The 18,672-nt window shown below is 35.2% G+C and overlaps 1 protein-coding gene across 2 annotated transcripts in view; it reads right to left on the bottom strand.

The window, feature by feature from the left end:
• Positions 1-18,672, bottom strand: part of TOP2B (DNA topoisomerase II beta) — a 74,832-nt gene that overhangs the window by 29,682 nt on the left and 26,478 nt on the right. For both annotated transcript variants that reach the window (XM_023732257.1, XM_004377375.2), the window contains exons 6-18: positions 17,708-17,805; positions 16,825-17,037; positions 13,519-13,692; positions 11,785-11,886; positions 11,559-11,696; positions 8,038-8,176; positions 7,542-7,699; positions 7,286-7,411; positions 6,248-6,358; positions 6,056-6,161; positions 4,572-4,681; positions 4,122-4,214; positions 3,910-4,024 (exon numbers count right to left, since the gene is read on the bottom strand). In XM_023732257.1, coding sequence (XP_023588025.1) covers positions 3,910-4,024; positions 4,122-4,214; positions 4,572-4,681; positions 6,056-6,161; positions 6,248-6,358; positions 7,286-7,411; positions 7,542-7,699; positions 8,038-8,176; positions 11,559-11,696; positions 11,785-11,886; positions 13,519-13,692; positions 16,825-17,037; positions 17,708-17,805 — 1,683 coding nt within the window. The remainder of the gene's footprint in view (positions 1-3,909; positions 4,025-4,121; positions 4,215-4,571; positions 4,682-6,055; positions 6,162-6,247; positions 6,359-7,285; positions 7,412-7,541; positions 7,700-8,037; positions 8,177-11,558; positions 11,697-11,784; positions 11,887-13,518; positions 13,693-16,824; positions 17,038-17,707; positions 17,806-18,672) is intronic.

Below are 18,672 nucleotides of genomic sequence, written 5' to 3'. Positions count from 1 at the left end.
TGAGTGGATACATAGGTAAATACGTACGCTGAATAGGTGCGGGAGGGCACATGGGAGTACGCCCATATGTATATATAGGTTTGGCTGTGGATATTTCTACATACATATTTGTATGTGCTGCATATATATTCATATATGTATATAACAGCACACAGAAGGCACGGTCATGGAAACTTCCTAGACATATCCAAACACCTCTCAGGACTGAGTTACTGGGTTTTAAGGCTAAGAACCACAGTCTCAGGGGACATCTAGGTCAACTGGCATAACACACTTCATAAAGACAATGTTCTACATCCTACTTTGGTGAGTAGCATCTGGGGTGTTAAAAGCTTGTGAGTGGCTGTCTAACATACAATTATTGGTCTCCTTCTGTTCAAAGCAAAGGAGTAAAGAAAACCAAACTCATGGAAACAATCCAAAGGACTAATGGACCACAGGAATCAATGCCTCCACTATCCTGAGACCTAAAGAACTCGATGGTACCTGGCTACAACTGCTCTGACCAGGATCACAATAGAAGGTCCTGGTTAGAGTGTGGAAAAAAAAACGTAGAACAAAATTCAAATTCATAAAAAAGACTAGATTTACGGGTCCGAGAGAGACTGGCAGAACCCCTGAGACGATGATCCTTAGACAACCTTCTAACTTGTAACTGAAGCCATTCCTGGAAATCACCTTTCAGCCTAATTATAAACAGTCCTATAAAATAAACAATAACACCTGTGAAGAAAGTGCTCTTAGAACAATCATCTATATAAGACCAAAAGGGCAACATCCACCCAAAAACAAAGATGAGAAGGCAGAAAGGGGCATGAAAACTGGATGAATGGAAATGGGGAACTCAAGGGGGTAATGAGGAGAGTGCTGACACATTGCAGGGTTTGCAACCAATGTCATGGAACAATTTGTGTACAAACTATTGAATGGGAAACTAATTTGCTCTGTAAACCTTCACCTACAGTGCCATAAATGAATTAAAAAAATATATTACTTCAAGATATAGTTGTAGTGATTCGTTTAGTGGCAACAATGATCTATATATTCAGGAGAAAAAAGCAAAAGTATAGTTTGCTTTTCAAAAATTAGAATAAAATTGTCACTTGAGATTCTATAACAAAGTGAGTCACTCAAATGGAAGCCAATTCTTAATGCTATAAGCCCACAGCCATCCAGTCGATTTCAACTCTTAGCGACCCTTTAGGGCAGAGTAGAACTGCGCCATATGGTTTCCAAGGGGCAGCTCTACTCTGTCCTATAGGGTCACTATGAGTCGGAATCGATTCAATGGCAAACTTCAGGCCTTTTGGTTAGCAGCCATAGCACTTAACCACTACACCACCAGGGCTATAAGTCTATACAAACACATTTTTATACTTACTCAATCTATTCCAAAAGTGAAGTACCATTTGAAAGATGTCCTTCTGGTCTTAAAGAACTGCCCAGTGGCACCAAACTCCTTTCACAGAAGCCTCTAAACACTTTTATGATCAAAATGCCAGTTGTAACTAAAATACCAGCAAACTATCATTAAGCCTGAAAACTATTACTAGATTATCCTAAATCAGGAAAATCTTTATAAAGTGGCAGCATGCTGTGGTAGTTAAGAACACAGGCTTTATATGCACACCCATGTTCACTGTAGCATTATTCACAATAGCGAACCTAAGCGCCCATCAACAGATGGATAAGTAAACAAAGTATGTTACACATACACAATGGAATACTACTGTGATCATGAAGAACAATAATAAATCTGTGAAACACCTCACAACATGGATGAATTTGGAGGGCACTATGCTGAGTGAAATAAGTCAATCACAAAAGGACAAATATTGTATAAGACCACTATTACAACAACCCAAGAAAAGGTTTACACACAGAAAAAAAAAATCTCTGATGGTTACAAGGAAAAGAAGGGGGTAGGGAGCGGAAATCGCTAACTAGATAGTAGACAAGTGGTAACTTTGGTGAAGGGAAAGACAGCACACAATATAGGGGAAGTCAGTACAACTTGACCAAAGCAAAGTCACAGAAGCTTCCTAGACACATCCAAACACCTTGAGGGACCGAGTTACTAGGGCTGAGGGCTGGAGAATATAGTCTCGGGGGACATTTAGGTCAATCGGCATAACATAGCTCATAAAGAAAATGTTCTACATCCTACTTTGGTGAGGAGCATCTGGGGTCTTAAAAGCTTGTAAGCGGCCATCTAAGATATATCTATTGGTCCCACCCTGTCCAGAGCAAAGGAGAAGGAAGAAAACCAAACACACAAAGTAAAGTATTAGCCGAAAGGACTAACGGACCACATGAACCACAGCCTCCACCAGCCTGAGCCCAGAGGAAATAGATGGTGCCCAGCTACCATCACCTACCATTCTGACAGGGATCACAATGGAGGGTCCCAGAAAGATTGGGAGAAAAATGTAGAAAAAAATTCAAATTCACAGAAAAAGAACAGACTTACTGGTCTGATAGAGACTGGAGGAACCCCCGAAACTATGGCCCCTGGACACCTTGCTAACTCAGAACTGAAGCTACTCCCAAAGTCTACCTTTTAGCCAAAGATTAGTCAGGTTTATAAAACGAACGGTAACACATGAGGAACGTGCTTCTTAGTTCAATCAAGTATACAAGACCAAATGGGCAACACCTGCCCAAAAGCAAAGATGAGAAGACAGGAAGGGACAGGAAAACTGGACGAATGGACATGGAAAACCCAAGGTAGAAAGGGGGAAAGAGTGCTGACACCATGTGAGGATTGCAACCAATGTCACAAAATAATTTGGGTATAAATTTTTGGATGAGAAACTAATTTGCACTGTAAATTTTCACCTAAGGCACAAAAAAAATTAAAAAAAAAAACCCACAGGCTTTAGAATCTCACTAATCTGGATATAATTCTCAATTTAGCTATTTACCATGCAACTTTGAGCAGATTACTAGATTAATAAATCTCAATATCGTCATCAGTGCAGTAGAAACTATTACCTTCCTATTGATCATAAGGATCACATGCAATAATGTAAGCAAAGGACTCTGTTTACTTATTCTTATTGCTCTAGGCAAATGAGCACAGTTAAAAACTTTTCAATAAATGCTAGCTATCATCATCATCACCACTGTAAGCCCCAAGCATGGTAGAAACAAGAGGATAAAATGTGGCCTCTTTCCATGAGAATTTTATAATCTAATTGAGAAGACAAAGTTAACACAAATAAAATAAGAGACACAATAATTGGCATAGGAATTGAGGCATCTGAGATCAATTAGACTGGAATTGTTAAAGAAAACTTCATAGAAGGGATGTAACTTAAAGCTAGAACTTGATGGATAGGTAAAGCCATTTGCAATTAGCTGAAAAACTAAGAAACAGAAAGACAACTAATTTGCTAAAAGCTATAAAAAAATGTGGGAAAATAAGTTCTAGTCAGAAGACCAAACTATGGTCTACTAGGGACCAGTTTTTAAATTCCCCAGTATTAGGTTTCAGGTAATGAGGTACAAAGATGTTTTAAAAATTTAGTTTCTCTGATAAATATTTTAGAATTTATTATCAAAGTCCCATTTTACTTTTTATTTTAGAAGTTCTGCAATTTTTAAAATAGAAGGTCTTGCAACTTGGGAGAAAAGCATTAAAGATTTGCCTTAAAGCTAATTTTCCTGAAAATTTTAAAGAAAGAGTTTAAAGTTTCAAATTAAGAAATATTATAAAGATTTCAGTCCTACCGAAACATATCTCAAAAGCAACTTCAAAAAGCCTTAAAATTCTTCCGAATCAGTTCTTCAGTTTTATAAGATTTCAAATAAGAATTTAAAAATTTATTATAAGAATGAGTTAAGGACATTAAAATATACTCAATAACATACAATAACAAGCTAGATTTTTAAACATAGCCTACTTACCATCAACAAGAGATGGTATAGATCTTTCGTTGTCTGAGTTTGAGAACAGAATCAATTCTTTGTTGATGAAATCATTGTAAGTCAAATGCTTTGTTGCTGTACCATATAAAAATTGCTAAGAGAAAAGTTATATAGCAATATTGTCATTATTACTGCATGAATTTCAGTCTCTTTCTCCTTCTTCCCCCAGATCACCACTCTTTATGACTAACCTCTGGTAAGCCATGTAACCTACGCTGTCTCCGATCTTCCATAAAATTTGTTAACCATTCTTTTCTGTCATCAATCTTCTTCTTACTGAATGCCTGAAAGATTCCAGGTAATGATTTCATACATTAAAAAACAAAATGAATTTCAATGTAAAATTAAAATTTAGATATAGCAAATAACTACTAATTTTTACTTAAATAATATGTACTCATAGAATTCAGGGAACTTAAAGCTTTTTTCCAGTATGTTTTTAATCAAAAATACACTTGAACCAAGGTCTTTGAATTAAAGAACTAGGAAAGCAAGGCAGGGGTAAAAAAAAACACTAAAATTAACCAGTTTGCGCACTGGAATTTCAAAAGAGACTTATCGTAGGAAACCAGGGCTGGAAGGAAAGGTATGGAGGGTAGAGGATGAGTATTAGAAAAGATTTCTTAAATTAACTTTATTACCAAGGTAATGGCAGCATCATCTTCAGGACCAGCATATCTAAATAAGATACGATGCCTTTCCATATCAGCAAAATATTCCTTTGCTTCTTTAGCTGTACTGGTACCCAACCCTGCACAATTTTAAAAATAAAACTGAGTGATGAACATCAATGCTGTTCAAAACCAGTAGGTGAAAAGCTGATGGGGGAAATGTATAATAGATGGATCAGGCTGGCAATACCTATACCAACTGATTGATCTTAATATCACAAAAAGACAAGCAGCAATGTCTCCTAACATAAGTACACACCACCACCTCTGAAATGTTTTTGACAAAAAAAAAAAAATCTAATCCAATGTTGATCAGGCTCCAATTTAACTACTGTTGTTGTTGCAGCCCTGGTGGCTTAGTGGTTAAGAGTTCAGCTGTTAACCTAAATGTTGGCAGTTCGAATCCATCAGCTACTCCTTAGAAATCCTATAAGGCAGTTCTTCTCTGTCCTATAGGGTCACTATGAGTCGGAATTGACTCAACGGCGATGGGTTTTTTTTTGTGGGGAAGGTTGTTGTTGTTGTTATGTGCCGTCGAGTTGGTTCTGACTCACAGCGACCTTACAGGACAGAGTAGAACTGTCCCAAAGAGTTTCCAAGGAGCAGCCGGTGGATTCAAACTGCTGACCTTTTAGTTAGCAGCCAAGCTCTTAACCACTGCACCACGAGGGCTCCATAATTTAACTACTAGTTAACAGAAAATACAGGGACAGAGGCACATGATACACATTAAATGAATCCACAGGTATACAATTAACAAAATCCAGAATGTAGGATTATACAGGACAAATAATCCAATTTTTTGAACAAAAAAATTGTAAGGAAAAAATACAAAAAGAAAATTCATATATTAAGAGACTTAAAAACCAAATGCAATGTGTAGACCTTGTTTGGATCTTGACTCACACCAACCTACTATAAACATGAACATTTTTTTAAAAATAATTTATTCTGTTTTTTGTTGAGAATATACACAGCAATATATACAGCAATTCAACAATTTCTACATTACAATTCAGTGACACTGATTAAATTCTTCAAGTTCCCCAATCATTCTCATGCTCCCTTTCCAAACTGTCCCTCCCTAATTAACATAAACTCACTTTTTAATACAATTGGAGAAATTTTAACACTGACTGGATATTTGATGACATTAAGGAAAGGTATGACAATGGTATTAAAGATATGGTGTTTCTAATTCTTCTAGAGATGCATACTACTTACAGATGAAATAATATGACATCTGGTAGTTAGACACTGTGGCGAGGAGAGGGCCATAAAATGGTGATTGTTAAAGGGTACAGGGGGGTCCATTATACTACCTCTCTACTTTTATTCCATAACAATTATTTTAAAATCAGCAATAGCTGATAAGCCTTTATTTTTATAACATTCTTAAAACTGCTTTGTGTGACGTTACTACTGATATAAATTAAGTATTTTAAGATACAAACCTTTGTAGTATTTTATTTTCCATGCTTTCTGGTTTTCTATATGTTTTTTCCACTCATCAAATTCAGGAATACTGTAGAAGGAAAGTTCCTGCTTATTTTTGCTCGCCTTAATTTTTAAAAAAAAAAGAAGAAATTAGTTTTTCTGCCATCTTTTAAGACAAGAGTATAAAAATATATTAACGTAAATAGTACCTTTACAATAGGAGTAATGAACTCTTCAAGAAAACCATGCTTCAAAAGTGATGGCCAATTGTGATGGATGAAATTAATAAGCAAGCCTTTTATATGAGAACCATCTTGATCCTAAAAAAAAGTTAGTAAACAGTGCTATAATTTTATGAAATATAGTTACTTATATAACCAAATTTAAAGATGCATAAATGCAACAAAGAGGCAAAACTCCATTCAAATTTTAGATCTGCATTTCATGTAAAACAGTAAATACTATTCTTTAGAAGATCACAGTATTTTTTCTTAAAATGCAAATAAAGAATATAGGTAGTGATAAACCGAATCTTTTTATCATTACAGAATGTATTATTATAGTGATTTTATAGTTTACCCAGATTTTATTAAAAGAATGATTTCAGGATAAAAATTCTTAAAAACATAGCTATGATACCACTTCGCTAGGCAAGGGAAGAGGAAACCCCTAAAGTACAGGCAAATCTGCGTCTTCTCATATTAAAATCACACAATTTCTGCTTAAAACCAGTTAGTCACTTTTTCAGTTGAAGATTTTCTACGAACGCTTTTACTAAGAGTACATAGAGACAAATGGATGCATATAAAATTTTAATTTTCTAGTTCTTCCTTGATTATTGCCATTTTACTACTCAAGTCCTCCTACTTTTTGTACATTCCCAATTACTTGATCAGGTACGAATATTAAGCATTATTTTATTGACTGATCTTTCTTACTTGTAAATTCATCTTTTCTTCCTAATTATAAGTAGATTTCATCCTTATAATACTACACTGTGTTCTACTCTTCTCATAGTTATCGCACTTTAAAGTATTTTTTAAATTACCAACCATAAAGACTGTTACCCAATAAACTAAGTAATATAAAATGTGCTTCACAAAAACAGTTCCATTAAACAATGCTTTTTATGATCCCTTGGTCTACAATCACTTTCACTTATTTGTTTAATATTTAAACAAATATGAAAAGGGCAATATTTTATTTTAAGATATGAATTATAAATATGTGGCAATTTTCAAACTAACCTGATCAGTCATAATCATAATCTTTCCATAACGTAAAGTTTTCAGAGATTCTGCATCATCATAACTTTTCTTGTATTGTAGACCAACTATTTTAATAATGTTGTTTATTTCTGCATTTTCCATGATCTGTGCAAAAATGAAAAGTGCCAAAAGTATTTTAAAGTGTTGAAATAACATGAAAAGTCAGAATTTACATTAAAACTCAACAATTGTAAAGTATTAGAAATGTCATATATACATAGGTATGTAAATTTACCTGTTTATGAGAAGCTTCCCGTACATTAAGAATTTTACCCCTGAGTGGAAAGACTCCGTATCTGTCTCGCCCAATGACACCTAATCCAGACACAGCCAGTGATTTGGCAGAGTCTCCCTCTGTCAATATCAGTGTACATTCCAGGGAATGTTTGCCACCTGAGAGAAATTGAAAATGACATATATATACCCTGAAGTCTGCATTTTACTAATGAGAAAAATCAGGCCAGAAAATTTAATCATCACAATGATGATAGTGAAAGACTATAAGAGGCATCTTCTATTATGCTCAGTAGAGATGGTATATTATACTGAATTATTATCCCCTGAAAATTAGTAATATGTGGTATATGTGGTGATTTCAATGAAGTAAAATTATACTCTGAACAGAAAATCATGTAGTCTAACTATATATGGAAAATAAAAAATCTCTATGACTAGATGAACAAAACAGTAAACATAAATCAAAATCTTGAAAGAAAAAAACTGAATCTTACCAGCATCATTAGCATCATCCAGTTTAGGAATACCTTTAATTTTACTATACTTGACTGATGAACACTTCTTGTTGAGCTGAGTCTGAGCCTTAAACTTCACCCAGTTCAGGATACTTTCTACAATGCCACAGTTAGAAGCCTAAAAACCAAAGAATAATGGTATACACAAAAACGAGATGTTCATACATTTAGCTAAAATTTACAGGCGTTAATGTGATACTTGGAATCACACGGTGTTTTACGGCAAAATAGTAATTGTTACGATAACAATCACAACACATGCTAGTAAATTTTACTTGACAGTGAAAGTAGCTCCGGTAGCTATACACAATGATCTACTGCACTGAAATAAAAACACATAAATAAAACAACGGCTTTCCTGCATAGGAGGAAAATTCTAATGTAATGAAGTCCCTGAGGAATATACACTGGTTTTGTTACAAGTCAATTTTGTTAACATAGTGAAAGCTGATTTACCCATCAATTTACTAACTGCGAAATTCTAGACACTGACATTTATGATATACTCAATACAAAACATGAGTCCTGAATTCTCTATGACAAATAAAAAATATTAACATGAAAGGAACAAGAGGATAAACTCAGGAATTTACAGTGTTTATTCTTTATATAGCCAGGCGATGAGGATTTCAACGTTATATATTGTTTTCTGCAGTGATCAGTATGTGGCAAGATGTTAGCCCAAAAAGAAAAAGAAGTGAAGCCCATCCAACTCCAGATCCTAAGTTATTTTCCATTATCCTGCGTGGTTGTATTTTAAGTGTATGACATAGTTTTCTGTAATGCTTGAGATATAAAGAAAAGAGATAAACTGTTTTGACAAATCTAAACTTACCAACCTAAAATGAAAAAAATCTAAAATCAAATCACTTCATCATGAGAAAAACTGCTATGATAGCAGAAATTTGGGAAAGCATTCATATAGGTTAATTTCTACTCAGAATTCATTATGATTAGATCCCAAAGTACTATTTCTATAGGCCTTAAGCTAGAACCTGAAAGCCACCTTTTGTTGTCAGTTTGTGAGAAACTATCTTTGAAATTCTAGTACTAGAATTTGACAAATATGCTATCTCCATGGCAACTGCACAGTACTCTCCCACTAAACTATAAACTTCCAAAGCAGGGTGGTGTGTGTGTGTGATTTATTCATCTTTACATTCCCAGTGCCCAGCAAATTAAAGGCACTTTATAGGTACTTCATGTGTGTTTACTGATGGTGTCAGTGAACAAGGGAAATGAGGCAAATCTTAGTCATATACAATAGCCAGATTACAAGAAGCTAGTAGCAGAAGCAAGGTTCAGTTAGAATTTTGAGATTTATTTGTCTGTACACTCACCTTGTTTCAGAAAGGTTAAATATGTGCAAAGTAAAGTGAAATTTAAAAACATGTAGAGGTAAAAATGAGTAGACGAAGTTGAAATGAAAGCAGAACGGATAAAGCCAGGAATGCTATAAAGAGCTGTTCATTTGCTGGAGGGAAATCTGAGCTTTGTAAGGGCCAATGCAAAGATCAAAAGCACAATTAGTTACATGATTCCCAAAGGTTTAATACTTGGCAGTATAATTTACTGCTGTATGAAACAATAGTCTACCCTTAGAAGCTATCAGAATTAAGCTTATCAATTTGCAATGTAAGCATGCCTACACCCACAGTTACTATGATAAAAGAAACTAATCACAAATAGAATAAATAAATCAAGAAAACTACATAATCATGGCATTTTCTCAAAAAACTAGAAATAGAACTACCATATGATTCAGCAATCCCACTCCTAGGTATATACCTTAAAAACCATTGCCATCGAGTTGATTCCAACTCAAGGTGACCCTTAAAAAAAAAAAAAAAAAAAAAACCAAACCCGTTGCCGTTGAGTCGACCTTGACTCATAGTGACCCTATAGGACAGAATAGAACTGCCCCATAGAATTTCCAAGGAGCGCCTGGTGGATTCAAACTGCCAACCTTTTGGTTAGCAGCCATAGTGACCCTAGAGACCTAAAAATAATGACACATACAGACATATGCACACCTGTGTTCACTGCTGCTTTGTTCACAATGGCAAATAAATGGAAACAACCAAAGTGCTCATCAACAGATGAATGGATAAGCAAATTGTGGTACATACATACAATGGAATACTATGCAATCATAAAGAACAATGATGAGTCTGCAAAACATAACATGGATGGACCCAGACAGCATAATGCTAAGTGAAATAACTGAAGCACATAAGGACAAATATTGTGTGATCCCTCTTTTATAAGAAGACAAGAATAGATAACTACAGAGAGACCAATGTTCATTGGTGCTTACCACAGAGAGGAGTGGGGTGGGGAAAGTACACTTCATACTGTAGAGACTAGATATGTTTGGTGATGGGAAAAGTGGAACCAAATGTGGATGTAGTGAGCATAGCCCAACCGAAGTAAAAACAAGTGTTTGAGCACATATGGATGGGTACAGGCAAATTGGTATACAGGTAGGTACAGATGTGTACAGGTGAGAACAGACAGTAGTATTTATAGGTACATGTAAATACAAATACACGGTACAGGCACATATATTCACTGAAGACACAAATATGGATACTCCTCAGACATAACCAAACACCTTCCGACACTGGTCTTCTGCGTTTAAAGGCTTAGTACCATAGTCTCATGGGACAACTCAGTCAACTGGCATAACACAGTTCACAAAAACCATGATCTGTATCCTAGTGAAGTGAATAGCACCTGGGGTCGTAAAAGCTTGCAAGCGACCAGCTAAGACACAACTGTGGGTCTCTACGTGCCAGGAGTAAAAGAGTAAGAAGATAACCAGAAGCTCAGAGAAAAAACCAGTCTACACGAGCCACAACCTCATCTATTCTGAGACCAGAAGAACTAGATGGTGCCTGGCTATCACCACTGACCATTCTGACTGGGGTCACAATAGTTGGTCCTGGACAGAATGGGAGAAAAATATGGAGAACTCAAATTCTTATTTTAAAAAAACAAAACAAAAAAAAACCCTGACAATCTGGAACAACAGAGAACATAGGACTCCCTGAGACTATCACCTGTGATACTTTTTAAACCTAGAACCAAGCCTATCCAGTTCACGTTTTAGCAAAATAGTAGAGTGGCACACAAAGTAAAGGGTACCACCCATGAGATTGGTGCCCTGCTTAAAAACCATCAGGAATGAGACCAAAAAGTAAACAATTACTCAAAAGCAAAGATGAGAAGATAAAGGAGCAAGGAAACTAGAGTACTGAAAAGGGAACAAACTGAACACAATTAAAGAGAATGTTGACACGTTGCGATAAATGTAACTAATGTCACTGAACAGTCTGTGTGGAAATTGCCAAATGGGAACCTAACTTCCTGGGTAAGCTTTCACCAAAAACTCATTAAAAATATTATTTTTAAAAAATTTAAATATTTCAAACAAAAAAAGCCACATAATCAACTTTCAATAATAACACACACTGAAAAATAACACAAGTTTTACTCACTGCTTTAAAAAATTTTTCTGACAGCTGGCATTTGGACCCAAAACTTTTGGGTTGCAGAGTCATATTTTCCTTAGTCTGAGAATCAAAAGTTGGATTTTCAATAAGGCAATTAATAAAAACCCATATATGGTTTTTTACCTGTTGAAAACCAAAAAAAAAAAAAGTCAGCATCAGAACTTATATTATTTAGTAATTCACTATAAATAACACATAAAGCATCACTTACTTGAAATGGTTTCACTGATACCCCAGCTTTGTTCTTTTTCTTAACTACTTCAATCAGTTTACCAACAACTTGATCTACTACATAATCAACGTGTCGTCCACCCTAAAAAGAAGAAAATATGGAATCCAAAATCTTCTATAGTTAAGGCAGCAGAACACTTACATATTCATTTTTTCTAGCATGAGTGTTTCATCTTCACATTTTTATGAACTCAGTATTATGAGTTCTATTTTCCAGAGGTATAAAATGAGTCTCAGAATGGCAGAGTTAAGATTTGAATACACCCACTCCTCACTTAACGACATTGTTAGGTTCCAAAGACTAGGACATTATGTGAAAATCAGCATTATGCAAAAATTAAGGATGCTCACCTCAGATCTCAAAATGGAGGATACAACCATCATTACATAACTACCAAACCACTGAGAATCATGGCCCAGCCAAGGCAACACAAAACCTTAACCATCACAGCTAGTGCTTCTCTTACCTCGGCGTTCATTACTGCCAGATGTACGCCATTAATGCACAAAACAGTCGGATAGTAGATTTTCTACTACTGTCATGAATGCAAAATGTCGGTTAACAGGCAGCCAATAACTGTGGAGTAGGTGTAAGGTGTTTCTGGCCACAGAGGTAATTAATCAACTCCATAAAACTCCATATAGCCAACAAACCCAAATTTGTTTTTAACTGGTCACGTGCCCAGTTAAAAAGGTTCACCAAGCTAGACTTCCTTGCTGCTAGGGGTAGCACTTGACTCAGTTCTAGCCAGTGAGATGTTAGCAGAGGTCTACTGGGTGGGGCTTCAGGAAAGCTATTGTATTCCTGATTAAAAGGAAAAGATTTAGTTGGCAAATGCATTTGCTCTTTCCCATTCTGTTGTCTCCCTAGAGCTTGAAAATGAGGCATAGAGGTGTGGCAGACATCTTGAGGGCATGAGAATGAAAGCTACATGCTAAGTATAGCAGAAAATAAAGCCAGGAAGAGTATCTGTCCTCAGTGACATTGTAGCGCCACAGTACTTGTCTAGGACTGCCTACTCGCAATCTTCAGTTATGACAGGAAAAACAAGCTTTACATGTTTAAGCCACTGTATATTAGTTATTACATGTAACAAAATGCAATCATAACTGACACACAATTTCTGTTGACTACAGAAAGTGATCCTGGGTTATAAAAAACACTGAAGTTAAAAAAAAAAGTTAAAACTTAAACAAGAATGTGACATGGTATCTGTCGTTCCAAGGAATTTGAACTCTATTTTGTAGGCTTTAGGATTTCAAAATGAGATGAAATTCTTCTCATCTAATAGCATTTATGTACACTAATGACCATAACAAAGTGTTAGACAATACAAGTGTATATCCTGGAAAAATCTAATAGATAATATGTCCTACATCTGACCCCAAACAGACTCATCTCCTATTAATCTCTCTTCTCAACCTAAACCGAAGACACAGAATAAGGAATTTGTTATCATTCTAAATGTCATAAAACATAAGCACATTCAACTATAAACACTAATCATATATATTCATTTCTCAGTGGATGTTTAAATAAATTGTAAAACAGCTATTTCATTAAAAATAATTCATTTTCATAAGTCAAAGCAGATTTGCGTGGTAAGTTTTCTGTTTATTTTCATTTTTCTTTTTTGGTGGTGGTGGTTGTTTATTTTGTTGTTTTAGTGAAGGACTATTCTGCCACGGACTTAGAAACAAGTAGCGTACTTACTTTTGTAGTTGCAATACTATTTACAAAGCTAATTTGCTGGAATCCTTTTTCGCTCAAAGTGAGACAAACATCCCATCTTTCATTCGCAAGTTCATGAATAACCTTCAGGGCCACCCCAGTTTCATCCAATTTGTCTTTTACATAAAGATCTACATAACTTCGAAATCCATTTACCTATTAATTTAAAAAACAAAAGCAATAAACAATCTTATACCAGCTGCTCAACTAGGTGAATGCCATCAGGTACGTACCATACCCTCACGTTTCCTTTCATTCACAATAGCTCTTATTTCATAGACTCCAACCTTTATGAACTTTCCGTACTCTACTCTTTCATCCTTATCCCTTAAAAAGGAATTCATTTACATGTGTACTTGATAAAGAGAGGGATATGAAGGGACAACTGGACAGGTAAATTATTATAAATTCTTTCAAAAATTTAAGTTTTTAAAATGACAAAGTAGACATCCAGTTTCAGCTCAAACAAGCTGAGAGCTGAAAGAAAAAATAAAAGCAGCAGCAGCTTTCATCCTCACAACAAGAAAAAAAATTAAAGATTTTTCATGAACCCATCAAAAAATTAAGATCACAGGACAGATGGCCATCCCAAAGTCTGGAGAGAAACAGGCGTCTAAAAGGAGACACAGAACCTGAGCATTTGGTTACCTGGGGCAGAAGCTGCCTGATGTCATATAAGCCAGTAGGAACATTAAACTAGAAATTGTGACTAATAGCTACAGGCTGAGTATGGACTAGTGTGAGTGTGTAAAGCTCCTGGGGGTGGTAGTCATAAGCGATGCCTTATTTTTTTGTAGGCTTTTCATTCAGGGAACCCACCAGGCTCCCAGAGGGAAGATCAGGGAGAATCCAGAGAGAGTTCCTCCCATAGTACTGGCTGGGAGAGAAGAAAAGCAGCCACTGGAAAATCAACACTGACCCATATCCCTTTAAAAAAAAATGAAGGTTTAATTTGCAGGGGGAAGAACACTGGTGGAGAGCACTGGTGAGACACCTTATAGTTAAAGGAACTCTGTCCAGCCCCAGCCCCCACATATGTCACTTAAGTTTTTCATTTTTTTTTTAAAGGCTTATTCTGCAGGACAACGAGGATAGAGGCAGCGGCAAATCTCTACCTTTGGTGGAGGGGAAGAGACACTATGAAAGCCAAATCCCTGACACAAGGCCCACTGTGCATTCCAAAGACTGAGACTTAATCAGACATTAAAGAACACCTCCCCTACACCCTACCACCATGCTAACAAGCCTTCTGTAATAACAGTGGGTTTCAGCTGGGAGAGATAAAAAACAGGTCCTCTCTGAGGAGCAGCAAAAAGGGAAGGTCCAAAGCCAAGAGGAGAGAAAAAACAAGGTCACCAGAAGAATCTGAAGTCTTTACTACCACAGGAAGAATGAGTCTCAACACGAGGAACTATAGCAACAAGAAACTTCAAACACAACCCAGCTCCTGGATGAATTAACAGAAATCCCCACACTAAAGGCCTATTTGCCTCAGTATCTACTGCCCCATACATCATGTCCAGTTTGCAGTAAAAATGTACAAGGCATGCCAAAAGGCAGGGGAAAAAAATCCACACACATTCTGAAAAGATAAAGACATCATCAGAATCAGACTCAGATATATCTGTAACTATCAGATAGGGCATTTGAAATAACTATGATTATTATGTTAAACGCTCTCACAGAAAAGGTAGACAATATGCAACTTCAGCAGAGAGGTAGAAACTATAAGAAAAATCAAATGGAAATGCTAGAAATCAAAAATACAGTAGCACAAATTAAGAATGCCTTAGATGGGTACATCACTGGACTTGACACAGCAGAAAAAGAATCAGTGAACTTGAAGATAGAGCAATAGAAATTACATGAACTGAAAACACAAAAAGAAAAAAGAGTGAATAAAACAGAACAGAGCATCCAAGAACTATACAGGACAGCAAACAATATAGCTTATGCATAACTGGAATATCAGAAGGAAAAGAAAGAATGGGCAAAATAAATATTTGAAGAAATAATGGCCAAATATTTTCCAAAATTAGTGATAAGACACCAAACCACAGATCCAAGAAGCTCAGAGAACATGAAGCAGGATAACCGCCCCCAAACACACACACACACACACACACACACACACACACAGAGGCACATCACATTCAAATTTCAGAAAACCAAAAATAAAGAGAAAATCTTCAAGGCAGCCAGAGGAGTGGAGGACACCATACCAACAGAGGAACAAGGATAAGAATTACAGCACGCTTCTCATCACACATGGGGTTGCCATGAGTTGGCATTGACTTGACAGCAACTTGTTTTTTGGGTTTTTTTCCTCATCAGAAACCATGCAAGCAAGATGACAATGGGGTAACATCTTTAAAGGGTTGAAAGGGAAAGAAAAAAAAACTTGTCAACCCAGAATTCTATATCCAGAGACAATATCCTTCGAAAGTGAGGGAGAAATAAAGACTTTCTCAGACAAACAAAAACAGAAGGAATTCATAGCCAGCAGACCTGCACTACAAGAACTGTTAAAGGTAGACCCTCAGGCAGAAGGAATATGATTAAAATTAGAAGTTTAGATGTATAAGAAATAAGAGCAATAGAAATGAAAGTAAAATATAATCTTTCTTCATGTTTTTAATTGCTCTAAATGATAACTACTTAAAGCAATAACAAAAATAATGTCACTGATTTTGGAAAATGTTTTGTCATTATTTTTTCAAATATTTCTCCTGCCCATTCTCTGTTTCTTCTCCTTCTGGTGACTGTAGTGTATGTAAAAATGAAATGTATAATGACAATGACACAAGGGATGGGAGGAGAGAAACTGGTAATATACTATTATAAAGTTTTGTCACTACACATGAAGCAATATAAAATTATCTGAAGGTGGACTCAAACCATTTGCAAACTCTAGAACAACCACTAAAAATGTTTTTTTTTAAAAATGTTCTCATCACACATGGGGTTGCCATGAATCAGAACTGACTTCCTTTTTATCTCTCTTTACTTAGTATAAATAAGAGATAAAAAGGAATCATTAAAAAAAAAAGCTCAATTAAAACCAGAGGAGGCAGAGTAAGAGGAAACAATAAACAAAGAACAGATACAACTAGAAAACAGCAAGATGGTAGATTTTAAACCAAATATATCAATAATCACTTTAAATGTGAATGTTGTAAACATACCAGTTAAAAGAGAGAGATTGTCAGATTAGATTTAAAAAGCAAGATCCATCTACAGACTGTCTACAACATGGCAAAATATTAATCTATTTTATAAGACACTTACAGGCAATTTCTTTCCATTAAACATGACTTTGACCCCTTTGCAGGAGCCTGCCAAGTCATAGGCTCTTCTGGTCATGAGGGCCACGATATCCTTGTCAAGTTTTTCCATCTTAAATTTGGACAGATCTGGCTGGAATGTTATGCATGTGTAATCTTCACCATCAAAATGTTTAATTTTGGCTTCAGAAGTCTTCATCATATTATTCATCCATGTCTTCAAAAAAATACAAACATTTCTATAATATTTCTACATTTCATAATACATAATATAGTTTATGAAATATATTCATATACCACAAGTATATCCATTTTCCAACCTCACAGCAAACCAAACAAATCCTAAAACTGATATTACAGATGGAAAATCTTAAAATACTACTTTTATAACAACCTCATATTGAAAATAAGCATAACTAGCTGTACAACTTTATATACTGTCAGTAAAAGATAATTTACAAAAATAAACAGCATTATGTTTTCTGAAAAAAATACTTTAGCTTACTTAAAATGTGAAATTATTTTCAAAGACCTACAAGGAATAAAATAAATGTGAATTTGAGGAGTTAATGATTAATTTTTTAAGCATGCTGAGAGGATATATTTCAATGAGCCTATGATGTTCAGGTCATTTTTACTAATGTATAACTAAATTAAAGGAAAAGCCTATTAAATATTTTTGTTTTAAAGTAATAGGAAAGAGACAAGCTTCTATCAAATTTCCCAGGCATTCTGATGTCTCTTCACTCTTTCACTCTGATGACTTGTTCAATGATTTTAAAAAAATAGTTATATAGGTATCATTGTAATTTACCTAAGGTTCTACTACTTCAGAAAAACAACAAAAACATGATTTATTTTTAAAAAAGGACACAAATCTATCATACCTGTTTAAAACTATGTTTGTATTCCTTGCACGCCGTTTCTACTGTAAACTTTGTACTGAAAATATTACAAAGTTTTGCACCGTAACCATTGCGACCACCTGTAAGGACAATTAAATATGGAAGTTTTAAAGAAATTATTTTAAAGTAACTTTGTTCACTTACCAACCACAAGGCAAGTCTGTTACAAAACACTTCCATTTACTGCATTACCTTATCATCTAATGTATAGTTCAAAGAGTATACTCAGACTTTGTTATTTAAAGAAAAATACAATTAAGAATTAGCATATGTAACAGTATGATTTAAGACTGCATTTGTTAGATTCATTGTCTTCATTACAATTTCAATGAAATTAAGCTTGGTTATCTCCTAAAACCAAGTAAGTCTACATGACTGATTTTGTCTATCAAAGTCACTTCTTTACTGCAAAATTTTAATCTATATTACTTCTTAGAGCCTTTGTTTTGGAACTATCTATTACTTGTGCAAAATAAATAAAACGTTTTTGGTCAAACCATTTTCAACTCTATTTACAGAGTCTAGATTTTCAATCTTGACCCTCTTAAAGAAAACAATTTAAAAGTAATTGGACAGATCCCTCATCCATTGCTGGTGGGATTTTAAAATAGTGCAGCCACTGTGGAAAACAGTTTGGCAGTTCCTCAAAACAGTAAACACGGAATTACCATACTGCACTCCCTTTTCTGGTATAATATTAGTACACTGAAGAAGAGGAAGATGATTAGGCTTATGTATCTGTTGTGTCTGTCTCATGGCCTCAGCTCTAGCCCTACTAAAGTGACCCACTTAATCTCAGTCCTCCAGGATTTATATACTCCTAGGTATATAACCAAAAGACTTGAAAGCAGGAAAAAGAATTGAAAGCAAACAGATACTTGTACATCAGTGTTGACTGCAGCATTATTCACGATAGCCAAAAGGTGGAAAAAATGTAAATGTTCATC

Source organism: Trichechus manatus, unplaced genomic scaffold (assembly GCF_000243295.1).
Source record: "Trichechus manatus latirostris isolate Lorelei unplaced genomic scaffold, TriManLat1.0 scaffold00049, whole genome shotgun sequence".
In the NCBI taxonomy this organism is placed as follows: domain Eukaryota; kingdom Metazoa; phylum Chordata; class Mammalia; order Sirenia; family Trichechidae; genus Trichechus; species Trichechus manatus.
This window is presented reverse-complemented; position numbering and strand designations above follow the sequence as displayed.